The sequence below is a fragment of the Lichenostomus cassidix genome, chromosome 17 (assembly GCF_008360975.1).
Source record: "Lichenostomus cassidix isolate B80296 chromosome 17, HeHo_3.0, whole genome shotgun sequence".
In the NCBI taxonomy this organism is placed as follows: Eukaryota; Metazoa; Chordata; class Aves; order Passeriformes; family Meliphagidae; genus Lichenostomus; species Lichenostomus cassidix.
The window spans coordinates 183,855-203,140 of NC_139497.1; the positions used below are offsets into that span (position 1 = coordinate 183,855).

General features: G+C 40.3%; 1 protein-coding gene across 3 annotated transcripts; it reads right to left on the reverse strand.

Moving 5' to 3' along the window:
• Nucleotides 1-139: 139 nt before the first annotated feature.
• On the reverse strand, nt 140-9,801 carry ZBTB43 (zinc finger and BTB domain containing 43). 3 transcript variants are annotated; one of them, XM_085076644.1, is made up of 3 exons: nt 9,280-9,422; nt 8,430-8,479; nt 140-7,027 (listed from the first exon to the last, which is right to left on the reverse strand). In XM_085076644.1, exon 3 carries the CDS (start codon nt 7,003-7,005, stop codon nt 5,611-5,613), a length of 1,395 nt encoding a protein of 464 aa, XP_084932770.1. In that variant the 5' UTR covers nt 7,006-7,027; nt 8,430-8,479; nt 9,280-9,422; the 3' UTR covers nt 140-5,610. The 3 variants fall into 3 exon arrangements, with proteins under 3 accessions (XP_084932770.1, XP_084932771.1, XP_084932769.1); XM_085076645.1 differs by lacking the exons at nt 8,430-8,479; nt 9,280-9,422 and adding an exon at nt 9,465-9,801 and having other exon boundaries at nt 140-7,028; XM_085076643.1 differs by lacking the exon at nt 8,430-8,479 and having other exon boundaries at nt 140-7,028; nt 9,280-9,433.
• Between the last annotated feature and the right edge of the window lie 9,485 nt (nt 9,802-19,286).

The following is a 19,286-nucleotide window of genomic DNA, read 5'->3' on the forward strand; positions in this document are numbered from 1 at the left end:
TTTTTCTTTATATATTTAATAAAGTTATATATCAACAACTTTTGGATTTGTACTTTTCTTTGAGCACTTATTTTGGCAAAGTGAAATATTAAATACTAGTACTAGACATGCATTTCTTTCATTCAAGCTCAAGAAAACATTTACAAAGTTGACAGATAACATTTATTAAAACATGTTATACAAAAAAAGGGGCATGGGACTCTTCTATAAGAAGAAAATATTGAACAGTAACATTAAATTAAAACCATGCTGTACAATTAGGACAGCAATATTTATAGACAAAACTATCCAACCTCTGCAATACAGGCATAACATCTCACAAAGTATCAAGATATGCAAATTTACTATTATAAATGACTTGTTTAGAATAAAAACTTATAGCTCATTAAGAAAGATTCACTTGACTTGCATAAACAGTTACATTTCTGAAAGAAATATGGAATCCAATGAATTAAAAAAAAGGAGCAGCAATTGACAGAAACAGGCTTCAAGCAAAAATCAGAACTTCCAATGTAATCACATTAAAAATATACCATTTTCTTTTCCAGCATCTTTCCCTAGGGCACTGACAGTTTACAGCCAATAGCTAAAGAAGCCAAGCTACCCAATGAAGCATTTAAAAGACAAAAAATCAACTTTCCTTTGTTGCTTGAGAAAGGTCCTAATTCTGTTACAGCAAAACAATCGATATACTACTGTAGGCTCTCATAATTCAGAGACAGGTCACCTTGCTGGCACTAAGGCAGAAGTACTGAAATTACAAACTCTGATGTGCCTCCAGTCTTTCAGGCTCAATAATACTGGAACACTGAATACATCAGCCTTTGATCATCTGCCTCGCTTATGATACGAATGGTTCCTCAACCTCACATACACCTCAGATGAAAAAGGCTGTGACCAAAAACTGTACTGACAATACCTTTGAGGGTCTACCTGCTCACCCATAAACAAGGAAAGCTTAAAAAATGAAAGAATAAAAAAGAATGCCACAAACCAACACTGACGTGAAACAGGTGTGTGTAATAGTAACCTTCTCCCTCAAAAGGGTCGGATATACCCCCAAGCAGATTTTAACCCTGCTAACAGTTGATTTTTTCAGAATGGCAGTTATACAGATTCTGTGGTAATTAACATCGTAGTTACAAAATGGAACAAAAAGGAACTTAGCTGTAATATCACTAAGTCTTCTTAGCACTGCTAGAACAACGAATGGCTTCAAAGCAGCAAGAAAGTCTGAAAGCCACCTTGGTGTACAGTATTGCTGGTTTTCAGAAGACACTTTACTACAGCCAACAGCCACATCATCAAACGTCGTGAAGCATAAGGGAAGATCAATGCAATTCATCATATACATATGTATTCATTTTTTATATGTATGTATGAGTGTGTATGTATATATAGGTGTATATATATATGCACAGAAACACACACACACACACACACACATATACATATATGGATTGCTTCCCTCCTCCCCACAAACAAGACATGATTTTTACACCTTGAACAAGACCACTACATCAGCAAAGATCAGAAGTTTGACAGAAGCTGCATCTGTGTATCTTGGCTTGCTATGTTCAACTGCACTGGCCACCACTGGCAGGGACTGCAGGGGTGACACGTGGCCAGAGGTTGCGAGCTGCCCTATGCTTGTCAGAAGAACTTCAGCCAGCACAAAGAATGGATGTGAACAATCTACTGCAAGCCAAAATCTCAACCAGAGGTGCACATGATGCTTCTGCTTAAACATACTGAAGGAAGAGTGGCAGCTGCTAGCAAGGGTTTCAGGGAGACCCATGGAGAGGACAGTCCTGAGTACATGTGGGGAAACAAGAACTGCTCATGGGAAAACACCTGAAGAAGTCACTGAGATGATGTATAGACAAACTCACAGAAGAACATATTCTCTGCTTGAGAAGATTCACTTCTAAGAGGACTTTGGCCTACAGCTAAGTCCTGCCAGAGCAGGTACACCTCTGAAATAACTGAGTTCCACTGGAGAACCAAGCTGGAACAGACACATCCCTGAAGGGACTGTGGCCTGGTGTCATCATGAATAGTGAGACACGGACCAGCCCAGAGCACCAGAGGACACCCACTAAGAAATGAAAGCATTAGACAAGAAAGTGTGCATATGAGCCCAAACTCCTGTGTGACCTGTCACCTTACTCAAGGAAATGGCAGGAGCTGGATACAACTGTTGGTGAAAGCAAGGGAAACTGAGACTACAAAGGCAGGGAGATGTTAGACCTAAGCTGAGCCTGAGGAAGATGGTTTAAGTAATTTTTTGTTATCCTCCCCCTCCAATATCTGAAATGGTGATTAGAATTTTGACAAAGGGCAATAAACTGAATTCAAGAGAAACACCACAAGACAACTGTTTCACCTGTGACAAGCAAAAGTAAGGATTTTGGACATGTATCTCAAGCTGCCCTTAAATCATCAAGCCTCTCAACCTGATCTCATGACAATGAGATCAGTATTTTCCTGCAATCCATTGGTTTCATGTAAATTAACAGCAGAAAGCCAAGTGCTACGAAATCAGTGGAACAACATTTGTTGGACTTTCAAGACAATGCCATACTATGGGGTAAAACAGCAATAGGCAAATACTAAAAAGTTACTATTCATGCTAAGTCATTAAAAAAGGACATGGTTCTATAATATTATCTACTGAACCTGTTATAAAACCTTTAAAGTGTCTCTCGCAGTACATTTGATTTTAAAGCTTTATTTCAAAGTAATCTAACTGCAAATAGAAGTAATGTTAAACCTTGAAATATCCCATATAAATTCATTCCAAGCTGGTAAAAGAAACAGGTTTGCTGGCAGCTCTGTAGGATGGTCTGGGTTCAACTTTTTTTTTTTTTTTTAAATCATAGTTTATAGACTGGTGTTTCTGTCCAGCCTTTTTTATGGTTAAATAGGAAGAGGCACCCTTAACTTTTTTATGCCAAACTAAAGTGACAGTTGGAAAGGGGCTGAGAACTAATGTAATATACAAGACAATTCTTGAAATGAGTATGAGAATGAACACCCTGGATGTGTTCTAGGCCAGGCTGGATGGGGCTCTGAGCAACCTGGCCTAGTTGGAGGTGTCCATGCCCATGGCAGGGGAGTTGGAAGCAGATGACCTTTGAAGTCTCCTTCCAACCCAAACCATTCTATGATTCTAATGCCTTCCTTCAAATGTGATGATGGTACTTGCAGAAATGACACCATGTATGTGGTAAGGCCTTGAAGAATGGAAAAATAGGGCCACCGAGTGCAAGAATCCTTTCCTCTACCCTCATGTAAACAGGCAAGCATTATAGTATTTTTTAGTATTAAAAAAGTCAGTGTTAGAAGTGTGTAAACAAACCAGAGAGGGAATATAATTTCTAAGTTTAAAAAACATACTTATAAAGTTTTATGGTTTGTTTGTTTTTTTGTTGTTGGGTTTTTTGTTGTTTACTTTGTTGTAGTTTTGTTTTTTTGTGTTTTATGTTTGTTTAAATACAAAGTGCTTCTATACATTAAGCAGGTTACATACAGTGTTAGTGAGCAAAATCCCTGTTTCAGTACCTTGATCACAAAGGTTACACATGGCCACCATTGTATCTGTAGAGTTCAATTAAGTGCTAACAATAGGAACTCTGTGGTGCTGACCATTCAGGCCCATTGCCAGCAATGGGTTCACTGTACTGGGGAACATCTGTTTTAGCAAAATTCCATATGAAAACATACTTGAAGCATTAGATTAGTAATTAAGAGCCTCTTTAAAAAAAAAGTAGAATGCCAGTAAAGAAATTATAGTAATTACAGCTCACTGAGTAGAAAACCCTCAGCTTACAGCAGACATTCATTTTCATGATACAGTTCAGTTGTATCTTAAGACAATTTGTAACCGGGAGTTCAAAAGAGAATCTGAAGTGTAATAATCTTTGTGTGGTTTTGCTTCACCATTTAGGGTAATCTGTTTCAGTACATTATTCTGCATACAGCAGTGCCTAATACAAAAATTGGGGCCAGACAGCTTAGGTCTTTAAGGCTGGGTAACTTTTTCCCCATGTGAACAGCATTGTACTTGGATATCACCTCTTTCTATTATATTCTATGTATGTTCTAAAGGCTCTTCCCTTTTTATATTCGAGTAAGCTACTAAGAAACTTTTGCTTTTGCTTACTAAGAAGCAATTGCTTTCACATTGGACTGCATTAAGCTTTCAACCCCAAAATCCTGTTGTCACATTTACAACTGATGCCTTTACTCTACCTGCAGAGCTGGCAGCATCTCTCAGAACTATACACACTCCTCCATCTATATCCAAGAATGAGAGTCCCAAACATAGATCCTCGTCCTAAAAAAGAACAAGGGTCACTTTCCCAGCAAAAATCCCAACCTCAGACATAAGCATGGTACCATGTTCTGCAGTACCATTAAAAGATCCGAATCACATATTTTCTACTTTTTTCCCCAAGCAACTTCATTTCAGGAAGTATACAATTCTGCTTGTGATCACCAGTCACAGTAGTTCAGTACCAAGAATTTGTATTGTAGTTCTTACTATTCAAACAGTAAAGAATTAAAAGTATAAATACCTATCAATGACTACATAATTTTCCTAAAGCAGGTTTCTAAAACTAGATAGAAGTTCTTGAAGAAATTTTTGTACCAATAACAAGTCAGTTCATGAATCAAGAGTTTGGTACTTGCTACTGTAGGAAGCCACAACAATTTGAACAGAAATCTACAGTTTAAATATTTGATTAATTTGACTAAGTTCCAAAATGTTACATCTTTTTGTTGATTTCCTTTTTTTCTTTTTTATAAGACATACTACACATACTTCTAGAAGCTCTCATGATGTAGCGATTAAAACCTAATTAAGCTGAGTCATATAGCATTAGACCCTAGAGGAGCAAGAATAAAGCATACTTAATACATACTGAAGTTTATAGTGATATAGTGATAAAAGTGCGGTACAGACTTTAAATAGAAATCAGCACAAAAGTAGACATTTGTTTTACTGAAGATAGATTGAAAAAACAGAAGACTGATCAAGGAAGGTCAAACCACCTTTACCACTGCCTTTCATTAAGCAGTACAACAAAGGCTACTGAATGATGCACACTACCTAATGATGCATATTAAGTATGTTGGCAGTCTTCAGTTTGAGGTGGAATTCAAATGTCTTTTTCTTTAAAATGTGAATCATATAGCCCAATTTGGTCATCTTAGTTTTCTTTTCCATTAAGTAGTGCTACCTGAATTCGTGATTCATCTAAGTATTTTCAGGATTTTTGCCAATTTAGAGCTGAGTTTTATTGTTTAACTGAGTTTTACTACTTAATTTAGATGACTTAGAAATACAAGACAGCTTCTAAATACTGCTGTGATTACAGTCAATGTCAGACCTCATTTTGCAGGCACCTTTCAGATTAACCACATGCACTTCACACACTGAACACCCAAAGTAATACTGTGGAAAGCAAAGTAAGTTTGATCTGTTTATACCAGCCTACTCATTAAAACTTGTTTTTTCAGAATGCACAATAGCAAGTACCAGACATTATTTGCATATTTAGTTTATTTTTCTTACTCTACTAAACAAATGTAAGCACTAATGTCTTAGTTCATCTCAGTAGTACTCTGCTCAGCTTTAGAAGCCTGATAGGACTTGGTACAAGAGGTCACATGCCGATGAAAACTGTCCCGCCACATAAATCTTTTCCCACAGATGTTACACTCATATGGTTTTATGCCTGTATGAATTTTCATATGGCCTACAAGATGGTGTTTCATTTTGAATTTCTTACCACAGACACCACAGCCATAAGGTCGAAGACCAAGGTGCATACTCATATGTCGATCTCTCTGACTTTTGTGTGTAAAGCTTTTTCCACACTGACAAGGATAGAGCTTATCGGCATGAGAGAATCCAGTGAGAGACGTTTCTTCTTTAATCCCGGCAGCCATATCAATGCTTTCACCATAGCCTGCTGCCATCATAAGATCCTGTCTATGAGCACTTAAATTTCCATCTGCCCTTTCACCAGAAAATTCTTCCATTGATGAGCCATAGAAGTCAACTTGTTCATCATAATTACTTTCATCTGCCTGTTCATCAAATTCTGCTTCTATCTTTTTGTCAGCTATGTGAAAATCTTCAACACCTGAAGACTGGATTGAGTGATCTGCCTGGATGGCATTCATGGATTCAGAAACTTGGTGTTCATCATAAGGATTATCAACGCCTTCGCAGTCTTGTTCAAACCTTTCTGGTTTCACATGGATCCACCGCTTGTGAGACATGATGCTGGGTTTGCTATACATTGGTCTGGCATACTGGTACTCTGCACTATCACTAGTTCCTTCTTCCCCATCCTGACTGGTCATTCCAGTACTAAGTCTGTCATGTTCTGTTGAAGAGTTACTGGGAAGGTACTCATGTTCTGTCAGCTGACATGATAGTTCATCTTTAGAGCTTTCTTCTTCATTTTCGCCGTCCCTTAGTTCCTGCACTTTGTGGAATTCTGTCTGTCCTCCAGAGCCAAGTTCAAAGGTTTCAACAAGGCCATTGTAGCTACTACTGCTTGGGGACTGATGGTCACTACTGTGATTCATCTTCTGACACAGAACTGTAGGGTTCCCCTCAAGCACTTCAGTGCACTTATCCACTACATGCCACATCTGAAGGAAACTTGCTGCTGTCAGATAACTAACAATTTCTGGCGCAGGCATTACCAGCCGGCCTGTATAGGTAGACAGAAGAATGTTTTCAAATACTCTGGGATTCATCACATCAGGCAGGACTATTCGTCTGCTGTTTTTGAGGAGAACCTGATCACAGAAGTAAGGTGAACTAGCTGCAAGAACAGCTTTATGGGCTCTGAAGAGATGGCCCTGAACCACAATGGACACATCACATAATTGTCCTTGCTGGCGCTGTTGGTTTAACTTCTGCAAAATGGTGCTAGAAAAATCTGGAAATTCCACTCGAAAGGAGCTTGACCCAGACTCCATTTCATTACAAATTTAGTGTTGTGCTGCAAGAGAAAAAAAAAAGAAAAAAGAAAAAAGAAAAAAATAAAAAAATTATAAATTCTGCTTAGTCAGGTATTGACCCTTCCATCTCCTTCTACACTTTTTTCTTTAACAGACTTACACAGAACTCAACACAAAATTTTCTGGAACCTTTTGCTACTGCTGTATTTCTCTCATGCCACCTCATTTCTCTCTTCTAAAACCCGTACTAAGGCTGTAAGTTGCTATGCCAGCATATTTTGTTGTGTTTCTTCTCTCCAGGAGGACTCATCAACTACAGCAGGAGATACATACACCAAGTTATCCAGTTGGGACAGACTAAGCATTTCAAGCATGAATTTTAGATAATGAAACTGTTATTTCATGAAATGATACAGTAGAGTTCTAACTCCCAGATGTCCCACAGTTTGTACCAGCATATGAAAGATTAAGTATTTCAAATGCCAACAAAATAATCTCATTGATCCCCCAATAAACACTAATTTTACTCATGAATATTTCCCTTCAGAGAGTTTTCAAAAGCAGTTGTATCAACTCACAGAATGACACTGGAAGCATAAGCAGAATCCCACTAAGAATGAGGCTTATGACCATTCTCATGCATTTCCCTATTGTTCTATTAACTGAAAGGTGGAAGAGCAACAGCTTGTACAGTTTTTAATTCCGAGCTTATTGAGATATTATTATAACATGCCTTTTAAGAAAATCATACAGAATTTAAAATGTCAATCAAAAAATTGACACTTCCGATGCACAGAATTTTTCCTGCCTATACCCTGTGTATTTGTAACAACATACCAATTACATGCCAGAACCTCAGGTAAGAGCTCCCAGATTTTCAGATCTGTATTCCCGCATCATCCAGATGTCTTACTACAAAGTTAACAGTCCTTTAAGCAGTGATACAACTTTTTAAAATGCATACTTAAAATTTTAAATTGAATTTGAGACAAATTTGCACATTATTGTAATTAGAAATGAAATTTTAATGCAACTATGAAAGACCAACATTAACTGCTTGAGTAAGTTAAACTTGTGCAATTTTTCCATTTGATAATGTGCAAATTGAATCCTGACGAGCCATGGAGCAAGTGGTTTCCTCTGTCAAGTTCCATGAAGTTACCACCCACATAATTGCAGAAGACCACCTTTAAATTTACTGTCTTCAACACTCCTCAGGTGTTTCTCCTCAAAGCACCAACCATATTCAGAACATAATCAGCTACCAATACTTTCCCAGCGAGCAATGTAATACTGCACCTGCCAGTTCAATTGTTACTTTTTCTTATCACTTTGCTTAAAGCAATGTGACATAATTATTTAAGTATTTCGACTTATCTTATACCTTATGTATGTCTACTCTTTTAAACAATCAGATTTTTTTATACAGATGCAGTTCCTTAGCTTCCTTCAGCATATTCTCAGATTAAAGATTTTATTTTTCAATACTTGCCTACAAAAAAAAAAAGTCTTCAGAAGATGTTCAACTAAAATTTAAAGACAACTGCCTGTAGAATTCATATATAATTACTGGTAATCTAAATTGCCATCTTTCAACAGGGACTCAGCATGTCACCACAAAAAACATTTCCAGGTGATAGCAGACTTTTATACATTTGAAGTTCTCATGAAAAAAAAAGGTAAGTAAAATATTTTCAATTAGCAAAGCCATACAAGTCAAGAAAACCGATTTTCCAAAGGGGTTTCACTTTCTCCTTCAACACTCTGTTTTGTTTTGCACTTTCTTTACTCCACACTCATAAAGAACAAAGTCTTTCTATTTCAATTAATAATAAAAAAAAATTAGTCTCCATGCCACAGCATTGAGTAGAACATACAAGACACATTTAAGTTGCTTTAAAATAACATTACTTTCAGTAAGTGCTAACAGGGAGTTACTTGCCCTCTCCACGCGCAGGCCTACAGATATTGATCTCTCACCCTCCCAACGCTCCCGCGATGCTGCCGCGACCGCACCGGCGGGGCCCGGCCGGGAGCCGCTCCGGCCCGCGGGACCGGACAGGCCCCAGCGCCTCCCGAGACGGCGCGGAGCCGCCAACAGGCTCCCTCCGGAGTGGCCCCCGCCCCCCGGTCCCGCCGGGGACGCCGACCCGGCCCCACAGAGCACGGGACGCGCGGACGGGCTGAGTGGGAAGGCCTCGCGCGCCGCGCCACCCAGCCACCAGCGCGGACCCGAGGACCGGACCCGGCGGCAGCGCGGCCTCCCCGGGGCCACGAGCAGCAGCGCCTCACCTCCGGGCCGCGGCGTCTCTCTCATAGCGGGACACGCTCGGTGTCGCCCCGGCCCCAGCCCGGCCCGCGCCCCAGCCCGGCCCGTACCGGAAGCAGCTCCCCCTCTTCCTGCGGACACTTCCGCGTCTCGGTCACGTGACGACGGGCCCAGCCTTTCTGCTCCCTGCCCTCAGGGTGGCTCTTACCCGGGGCGGTGGTGGCGCCTCCTGCTGGTTCCATTTGGGAGTGGATCTATTTGACAGGAGCGCTCAAATACTAATGATTCGCATCCCAAAAGCCCCTAGGCTGGGCCGAGCCGGCCTGAGCTGAGCTGAACTGCGCTGAGCTGAGATCCCCTTTCTCCTCGCATCGTCTCCCTTTGCGATGCAGCTGCTACTTAGGGCAATATTCTCAGCGCTGCTGTGGGTACTGCCAGGAGGGGACTACCAGTCAGCTCAACTGAAGCCCACTGTCCTCGCCGGGTGCTGGCTTGGCCCGCGTGTTCCGCACAGATGCCTGATATGCTGGAGCACGGGAACTTTGTTAGAGCGAAATCGTTTCAATGGCCACGCAACCAACCCCTGTTGGAACTTCTGCACAGTTCAGACACGGCACCACCCCACTGGGGCCCGCAGGGGGCGCCGCTCCCCGCCTGGGCTGGCTCTGCTGGCCCGACCCGAAACCCGCCCCTTTCCACGAGAAAACTTCCCAAACAAGCTTAGGAAGATGTAATATTAATTATGTGTAATCGTTAATACTTTTAAAAGAAAACGGACGACAATATCTCAGTTTTTAAATTCATCACAAAGACTTCAGCTGAAGCGGCCCTCCCGGTTCGCAGCCGTCGATGCAGCCCAGGCTGGTTCTGTGTGCGGCGGCCCTGGGCAGCGGCAGCGGCCTTGTCAAAAAATGACCAGAGCACGAGGTTCTGTGAGGCACAGCCGCCCCGGCTCTCAGCTTGCGTCACCTGAAAACCTGGAGCAAGGGAACGTGCTAAAACCCTGGGGTAGGAGTGAGAGCAAGCTGTTCCACGGGAGCTAAAGGAGTTCTCTTAGTCAGAAACCATCCCTGTTTAGGAAGTAACAGTACTTTTCTGAGCAGAATTTGGTCTGTTGCCTGTATTTTCAAGTCTGGTAGTGCACATTCACATATTAAGTACCTATTGTTACTACAGTAATAGGACCTCTAATAAAAACTTTAATACAAAAATGAGAAAAGAGAAACACAATATTTAATACAACACAATTATGCACTTGTCTCTTATCATTATCAGAGTACAATTATCAGACCAAATGAAGCACAACATAAGAATGATAAGTAGTAGGGCAAGGAAGTTTTGTGAGATGAGATAACTGAAGCATATGTTTTGGCCTGTGTTGAGAACAAAGCAATCCCACGGTTAGCAGGGCAAAGTGTTGCAAAAAGCGAATAATGATTTATAGAGCAGATGTGAAAGAAACTCACAACAGAAGAGAACTGAGCTCAATCTCCTGTAGCATAAACAGCAGCAAGGGCTGCCCTGGCACCCCCTGTTGCATGTTCAGGAGACAAGAGTAAGGGTTCAGTTGCTCCAGGTGCAGGGAGTCAAGTACTCCCTACTGGTAGGCAAGTTGTTCACGTCTAGCGTCACAAGGGTCATCTAACTTCCACCACAGCTGATTGCAAAAATCACTTTTGTAGGGAGGTATTGTAGAATTTCCCTCTAGACTACCACACTATTAACTCTGCACCTTGCTTGGTCTGCTGGGTAGCTTTCCTAAGCATTTGGATAGGAAAGCAACAATGTACTCCACTTTTTAAAGGAGAGATGTCTGTAAAGAGGCAAAACACACACAATTGATACTTGACTCAACAAGCTTCATCCTCTGGCCGTGACAGTGCCACAATTCCCCATCAGGAAGCTCAGAACAGCGTATCTCAGTTTTGAAGATATCCCAATTAATGCCAAGTTCATCCTGCAAACTGGGATCTCAGTGAGAGTCTTAAAAGCTTGTGCTACCTTCTCTGCTAAAATGGTGCTGATGAAACTTCACCTGGCAGACTCCTCTCCCCTCCTTGTTTTGAAATGGCCTCTATCTCTGCTGTGTCTAATAGAAGGCAACTGGAATGGGAATTGTCTGGTAGAGCTCTGAATTATGGAGTAGAATTCTGAGATCATGGTGAAGAATTACAAACCAAACCCTCATTTTCTCTCTCATAATATTCTGGAAGTGACTAAGTTCTTTGCTAAGATGGATTTCTGCATTTATGTGATACAGCATCTTAAGCAGGATTAATAATAAAGCATTGTCCTCTGTCCCACCTGATCCTTTGCCAGTCAGGAAGTCCTGAATTTTCTTCAAGCTTAAAGAATACATATTACCTAGCTCTTTTTCATAACATTGTCAGTGAAAGATTTGGAATATTATATTGGCTCAGTATTTATACTGAATTAGCATTAGCATTCCCCATGAAGAGTCAGGATCCTACAGGGCTGAGTAATGAACGAACAAAGGATGTTTCTGCCCAAATATTTGTTGAAAAATGGATGCAAGACATGGCAGCTGGCTGCAGCACACTTAGTGGATGGAATAAGTGGAAGGGCATTGTGTTGTGAGTCATATATGATTAATATTTGAAATACAGAAGAAAATCATTCTATATGGTTAAGAGACAGAGAACCCTTCTCAAATTAGCATCAAAACTGTTATGCTGTGAGCTCCTGTAAAGATTTACTTTTCAGGATTTGGGGAGTTAACAGTTACTTTTGTTACCTTTTTTCTGCTCCAGCATTTTCTTCAGGAAAAAGAATAATGTTTTTAAAAGTAAAATCTGCCATGGTGCCAGTTATGATTAATCATGAGTGTGGCCTGAAAAGCATTTCTGATTTCCTTGATGTGATCAGTTCTGCAGTCTTCATGTGATAACACTGACTGCGGGAGCAGGCTGCAGGGTCAATGCTAGTTTATTAAATCAAAATTCATATTTTACAAAGGAAGCAAATAGAAACAGCATTAACTAATGTTTGTATGTTTTACTTTTTCCTGAGGTTATGGAAGTTTGGCTCAAATTCATGAATGATCATTTATCTAAGCTTAGAGACCATAATTTTTTCCCTTGAATGCTTTTTTTATTGTAGCATGTTTTTTTAACTCCTCTATATTCCCTGCTATGATTGATTTAAATAATTTATTTTTAAGGCAGTGGGTTTCATACCTTTTCTGTTAGAACAAGAAATACTATATTCTAATAAGTGAGCTGAAAGGGATTTTTTTCTTGACATTTGATAGGCGGACATAGGTGTCTTTCCAAATCCTACTTGTTTGGGTTTTGAGATGGAAATAGTCTGCATCACCTTGTGTTAGGCAAACTAAAGGTCTCAGTAATTCTTGCATGACAGGATTCTACAATTCTATAAGGATGACAGCAGCTTTAGCTTCATTCTGATGATGGAAATGTCTTTTGGTCTGTCCCATAGTGTTCATATATTCTGAAAGTTTGTATTCTTGGTAAATCTAGTAAGATGACACTGGTTATACTTTGTTGTGTGGGTCAGACTTTAACTACCAAACTACTCAGAAGGGCAGACTGGTACTTGTGGATTCTGTGTTGATACATAGAAAAGTTTCCTTCTCCAGGAAACTTGAGGTTCAATGCCACAGACCCTGCTCAGATAAACCTCTTGCTGATTTTCAGTGCTGGAGAACTTGTCCCAGAGACAAATAGGGAGAGTATTTTTTCTTTAATCAGCTTCTTCATATTTTTTTTAATCAACTTCTTCATGTTTTAAAGAAATTTCTTTCTTTAAGTGACAAGAAAAAATTGATACATCTGCAATTAGGTAGGGCAGGTCATTTGTATGTTGTCAGTTTTGGTTTTACGTCTGTGTAAAATTTTATATTTTAGCAGACACTGTCACTAAATGCATTGTAGCACTATTACTCAGAAATACAGCAATCCATTTATCTCCCCATTATATTATTGAAGAATTTAAAAACCACTGAGCATTGATGGAAGTCTAGGAAATAATTATGTATGTATCAAATATTTATTGTTTGCTTATAAAAAAGGGAATGCCACAATGATAAGACAGATACACTTTACAATGTAACAAAAAAAAAAAAAGTAAAATTTTATAGCACTAATCAAGAACAGGAAAGTATTCAGTTCCACAACACCTTTAAATTTTAAACAGACACACATTGCAAAATCCCTTGAGCAAAGCTTAAATAATACATTACAAAAATATAAATTTCTTTCTGCTTCTCCCCAAAAAGGGAAGGCTGTGTGCTGAGAAGACCATCCTGTATTGAAAATAGACTCCAATACTGATGCGTGCAGAAAACAAACCAACCAACCAAAACCCCATTTATGATCCAGCTATAGACTTGTCTTTATTGTACTTATAAAATATACATAACCTTTTATTGAATTGCCTGCTGTCGAAATCTGCAAGAATTTTATTGCTTTTTACTGTCCTGGAGAGGAATAAAAGAGCAGCCTCTGTGTAATTTCATAAGAAGCAAGGACAGTAAATCTAATTTTGCTGGGTATGGGCTCAATCATAAAAAAACATGCAATGACCAAAATTTAGAATTTTGGAATACTGAGTATCTGCATGTTTCTCCTCATTTGTATTTGCAAAACAATTTCCATTACATTTATATCTAACCACATATCACATTACAGTGCACTGTATACGCTATTGTAAGCTTTGCATTTATATATTATTTCCCCATGATAGGTGCATGAGTCTGTTCCAGTATTAAATCAGGGTTTGAGTCTGTGCACTTTACAGCAGTATCTCCTTTCTTTCACTTCGAAATGGGATGGAGTGGATTCTGCAATATGAGGGGAATAAGGTGGATTTGGCTATTGAACAAAATGCTTTCCTTGCCTTTTATTGCCTCTCCTCTGAACTTAATGAGACATCAGAGCATGACATGCCCAGACTTCTCTTCCAGAGAAGCCACTATCCTGGAATCTGAAAATTTGGCTATAAAGTAAAATGTGTAGTTTAGCAACTTCTCATCAAGATTCACAGTATGCTTCTGTTGACTGTGTTTCCAACCTTGGGATCCATGAGTCTTTCCCAAATTTCCCAGACATCTCAGAGAATATTGGACCAATATATGACTACTTTGTCACATACTTTCAGGAATGAAATAAAGCTATTGAATAATTATTTTACCTCCTATTTGCCAAATACTGATGTTGAGCAATGAGGTCAGTTTAACTGTTCAAGGAAAAAGTAGGAAGAAAAGGTACTTTTCTATTATAAGTTTTGTAGTTTTAGATGAGGAAAGGACATGCAGGAGCTGATATTACCAGGCATGGTCCATATGCTCCTTTTCTGGGGTGTCCCAAAGCACTTCACAGTTTAAAGTTCTGATGCAGCTTTGACCTAAGTTCTTGAAACTTTGATCACTGGGAACTGAAGATGTACAGAATCAAACTTTTAAATTAATAACATTCCAGAACAGACAGTCAAGAAGAAATACTAATCCTACTGAACTTTTTGAATGAAAAGGAATATGAAAGGAAAAAATTAAAGAAGGAGCAGTACAGCTCACAGATGGCTGAGAAAAAAAAAACAAAACCCAGCAACTTCTCTGCACAGGACATATGAGTAAGAGACTGTTTCTGTTGCTACCAGAAGACTACAGTACCTCAGTCACAATAAAGTATGGAATGGCCTAGAAGCAGGATTTTCTTGTACCATAAGCTGAAAAGCCCCATAGTTGTAATAAGACCTGCCTGTGGGTCATAAACTTGTTGCTCTCTGGAGTGTTGAAAATCCTTACTCGCCTTTTAATCCAAATTTTGTTTGTAAAGGTCATTAAAGTTTGAATTAACTATGTTTTCATGTAAAAATAGTGAATTTCATCCCAGGAAGAAACCTGCAGAAAGTTCCCAGGGGAAACAGTTGGGCTTCATTTGAGTAAAAAGAATAAATTCTCCTTAGGATGAATTTGAGTATTGTCACAAAATTCTGTAAAAAGACATTAGTGCCTGTATGGTAAAATTCCTTAAGAAAAATCTATAAAAGCAGAAAAACATTTTAACATAGCATTAATACAGCAACTAGGGGGAGGATGCATCTCTGATGTCAAAGTGGTGGCTTTGGCCAGTACATGGTTGCCCTGCCTGTTGCTGGTGATGGACAGAACCCATTTCAGGCGGGCAGCAGACCCAGCCATTGAGCAAGCCTGTGGGACACCATTGGACACCTTGAGGGGCTGAGAGAAATCGGCTGTTCTATCCCGCCCTGTTCAAAATCCCTGTTCACGGAAAGTGCAAAAGTGGTTGGAAGCACTTCAGAATTTACTTCTTAATTGTGGTGGTTGTTACTAAGGTTTTCTGAGGGGGAAAAAGAAAACTCTGTGTCATGTGTCTCAAAAAATGTGCCTTATTCTCAGACATTTCTTTACACGGTGTGTTTGCATTCCATCTGAATTTCTTTTTTTTTTTTTTTTTTTTTTTTGAACTGCACAGGCACTTTGAGAAGAGAAGATACCTCTCTGGAAGCACCATGGACAAAAATAATGGTAAAATATTATTTGGCATCACATGCTGTGTCCTGGTATTTTCAAGAAGCAGCTTGATGCCAAATGACTGAAAGTAGATACATATTTAGGAATAAACTGATACCAAGAATCTTTTTTTATCAGATGCTGGCTCTTTAAAGCTCTTAGATACTAGATACCTGCAAAAATTCAATTCATTCTTTCATGTGAAACAATCTGATTCTAAGTGTGTTACTGTCTAAATTCTGTCACAAGGCCAGGAATGAGATATAAAGCACTGTGTATGTAGTGATGCTGTCTCTTCTTTCAGCAACCTCAATGAAAAAGGAACTCAAATGGAGCTTAAAAATGTAGTTACTAAGGAAAAAAAGCCATGTTAACTTTTCCTCAGATGTACAGTCATGAGAGTTACCCATATTTGAAGGGCTACAACTTTGAGCATGTCACTGGTAAAAGGTAAGAAAGGGTCAGCCCTGCAAAAATTGACTCTATGCATGGATCCTCTGAAACTTCTGCTTGATTCCTAAAAGCATGTCTCCAGAGAACTGCTCAGACTGGGAGTGTGCTGGGATCTGCTCATGCAGGGCTGGCTCTGTGTGGCTGTGTGCATCTTCTGGAGCTCATGGGAAGGGTCAAGGAGTCAGCTGGGCACTGCAGCAAAGGGTGAGCAGGTCCAACATCTGCAGTGACCCCAGACCTGCTGCTGGGTAAAAGAGGTCATCCCCCATGGCTAAATAGTTGCAGAGGCCAAAGTGAGCGTTGGCAGCCAGTTTGGCATGGAAATTGCATATGATGATTATTATTATTATTATTATTATTTTTATTACTATTAGTTGTTGTAGTAGTTGTTGTAGTTACTATTGTCTTTGTCATTATTATTATTATTATTATTATTTCTTCTTCTGGAATGTGAGCTACTGCCTTTAAAATCAGTCCGTGTGGGGATTGGTTCTGCAAGACTTATACCTAGCCTACAACTCTACTGCACGTGAAGAGTTTTTGTTGACATGTGGCCAAGTCTCAGGCAGGGCAGCACACAGCCAGGGCTGTCTGCAGTGACTCAGCTGATTAACTCCATAGATCACCCTTGCTGTGCTGGCGTCAATGGCTGTGGTTAAAGGTCTGTTAAAGGGTTTTTTCAGTAATGAGTTTATAACAAAGCTGCCACCAAACAGTTTAATGCCATGTGTTCTCTCCTTTATCGATTTCAATAAAAAGGCTAATTTGGAGGTACCCTGGATTGTCATTTCTGGGTGGAGGGTGGTTAATATAACCAATGGCATTTCTGCAGCATAATGGAGACACAGACCCTGACATACCCACAGAGAACAGACAGAGTTTAGCAGGCAAAGCAAGATGTTCCAAGTGCACATCCTGGGCTTGACAAGACATGGCAGCTACCCAGATGCATGCTGGTGGACGTGCATGTGAAAAGTACAGCGAGATCAGGCAGGATCTTGCTTGTTCTAGAAAACCAGCAAAGGTCTCCAGGCCTTGTTTGTGTTCTGCCAGCCCATGGCCATGGAGAGATTGTCAGCCCACAGAGGTTCTCAAGGGACAAGGACATCCAGGCTGAGCAATGTGGTGGGTGCTGCTGCAGGCAGAGGGACAAGAGCCAGTCAGGCATATCAGGGTCTCAGCTCATTGTGGAGCTGAGTGGTGGCTGGTGCTGGGCTCTGCCACTGTCTTGGTGTGGATGCCCATGGTGGCTCTGCCTAAAGGGGGACAGCAGGTGCTGCAGACATCAGGCTAGTCTGCCCCAGGCCCTGGCTGTGGCTGGGCTTAACTACCAGAACCACGGTGACATTCAGACCAAAGCTGCTCCCCTCTGTGCTCCCAGACCAAGGCAGCATTTGCAGGGTGAAGCAATCTCTGTGCAAGGAGCTGCCCAATCCTGTGAGCCAGGAGATCATGGAGGGCCCTGAGCACAGCCAGGGAGGTTCCTTCACCTTTGGATGCTGCTGGAATTCACAGGGATTATTTCGTCTGGGCTCATGTTTCCTTGGGTTTAGATCTCAATCTGTTCACTGCATCCTCTCATCAGTGTTAGGATTATATATTCTAATGCTTTTCAGAGTGCCAGAACTATGCTCAGGAGAAGGCTGCTGTCACAGAAGTCGATACAAAAATTACCACAATAGTTTAAGAACATAGAACTTGCCTAGAATAAAAAACATTTTAGTGTTAGACTCTGTAGTACATGGCTATGGGCCATTTGAGATTGTGCCCATAGCTTTTTAAAGAATTCTGGCTTTGGAAATATTAGCTTAAGTAGTTCTGAGCAATACTTCAGGAAAGTATTATGTTGGCTTTAGCTACTATAAGTCCAGCATTAGTAACAAAACTCCAGTTAAATATTTGATGAAAAAAAACCATTCTAAAAAAACTGGATCTGTTTAAAAGCAGTATCCACTTTGGCTATATTAAAAGTTCCTTTATTTCAAAAGAAAAGGATTAAGCAGATTAAAAAAAAAAAACCCACCAAACTAAACATAATTTGACAATGAAGAAAACCTGCTTAGCTGTGATCTCTTCTAAATACTAACCTCTATTCAGTGCAACATAAGGGGAGCCTGCAGATGCCTGCTGAGGACACTGTGGTTTGCATCCTGACTTTTTCAATGTCATGGTGGAAGGTGAGTTAGTCCCAGTACCAGCTGCTTGAGCACCAGTTGCTTGCAGCCCCAGACCCTTGCAAACTGCAGCCGCTGGAAGGACTCTTGCCCATTCCCAGAGAGCTGTAACTAAGCCTGTGGTGACGAGGGCCTGTTCTTTTTCCTCTCCTGAATGGAGGCAGAGGATGCAACCAGGAGAGAGGTCGGTGAATCACCATGTCCCTAACTTCTGAGATTATGTGGTACTAAAAGAAACTCGGTAGTCTTGTTTCCAAGCAAGAGTGTATTCAGTTGCTCTAGTTTGTAGCTTCTGCTTGTGTTTTAACTTGCTGTGACCATAAGATGATGTTATGATGCATTTGCTGAATGTTTAGCTTTTACATGTTGTTTACTCAAGGAAAAGTTAACTGCTTGGAAACCAGTATGCATATGATGCATGCATGTGCAAATCTGTGCAGATATGTGGCTGCATCACATGTACGTAAAGACGAGTAGCACATGGAGACCTGCTTTCTCATTTCCCCTCCTTTTACTTTTGTGTGAGTGAACACATCACACAGGTGCATATCTCTAGTTTCTATGGTCTGATAGGAGAGTTCTTAAGTTTTCATCTCTACTTATAAATAAAATTGGTCAAATCACTGTGGTGTAAGATAGAAAAACATGACAGAAGCTGCTCAGGTGAATGATTTTTGGCACAATATGAAGCAAAAAAATAGGTGCTGGCTTCTCTTTCAAATAAGTGCTGTGCTCTGCAGAGCAAGGATCAAGCCAAAGTTCACCTTATCAGCTGCCGTACTTCACCTGGGGCTCTGTTATTGATAGGTCTGTCATCCTCCCTAATATTGGAGGGGTAATAGCAGCCGATGATTAGGCCATTTTCAAGCTATTAACTACATTTCTTATC

Excerpts from the sequence above, each read along its gene's own strand:
- ZBTB43 (XM_085076645.1), bottom strand. The coding sequence starts at position 7,005 with ATGGAGTCTGGGTCAAGCTCCTTTCGAGTGGAATTTCCAGATTTTTCT.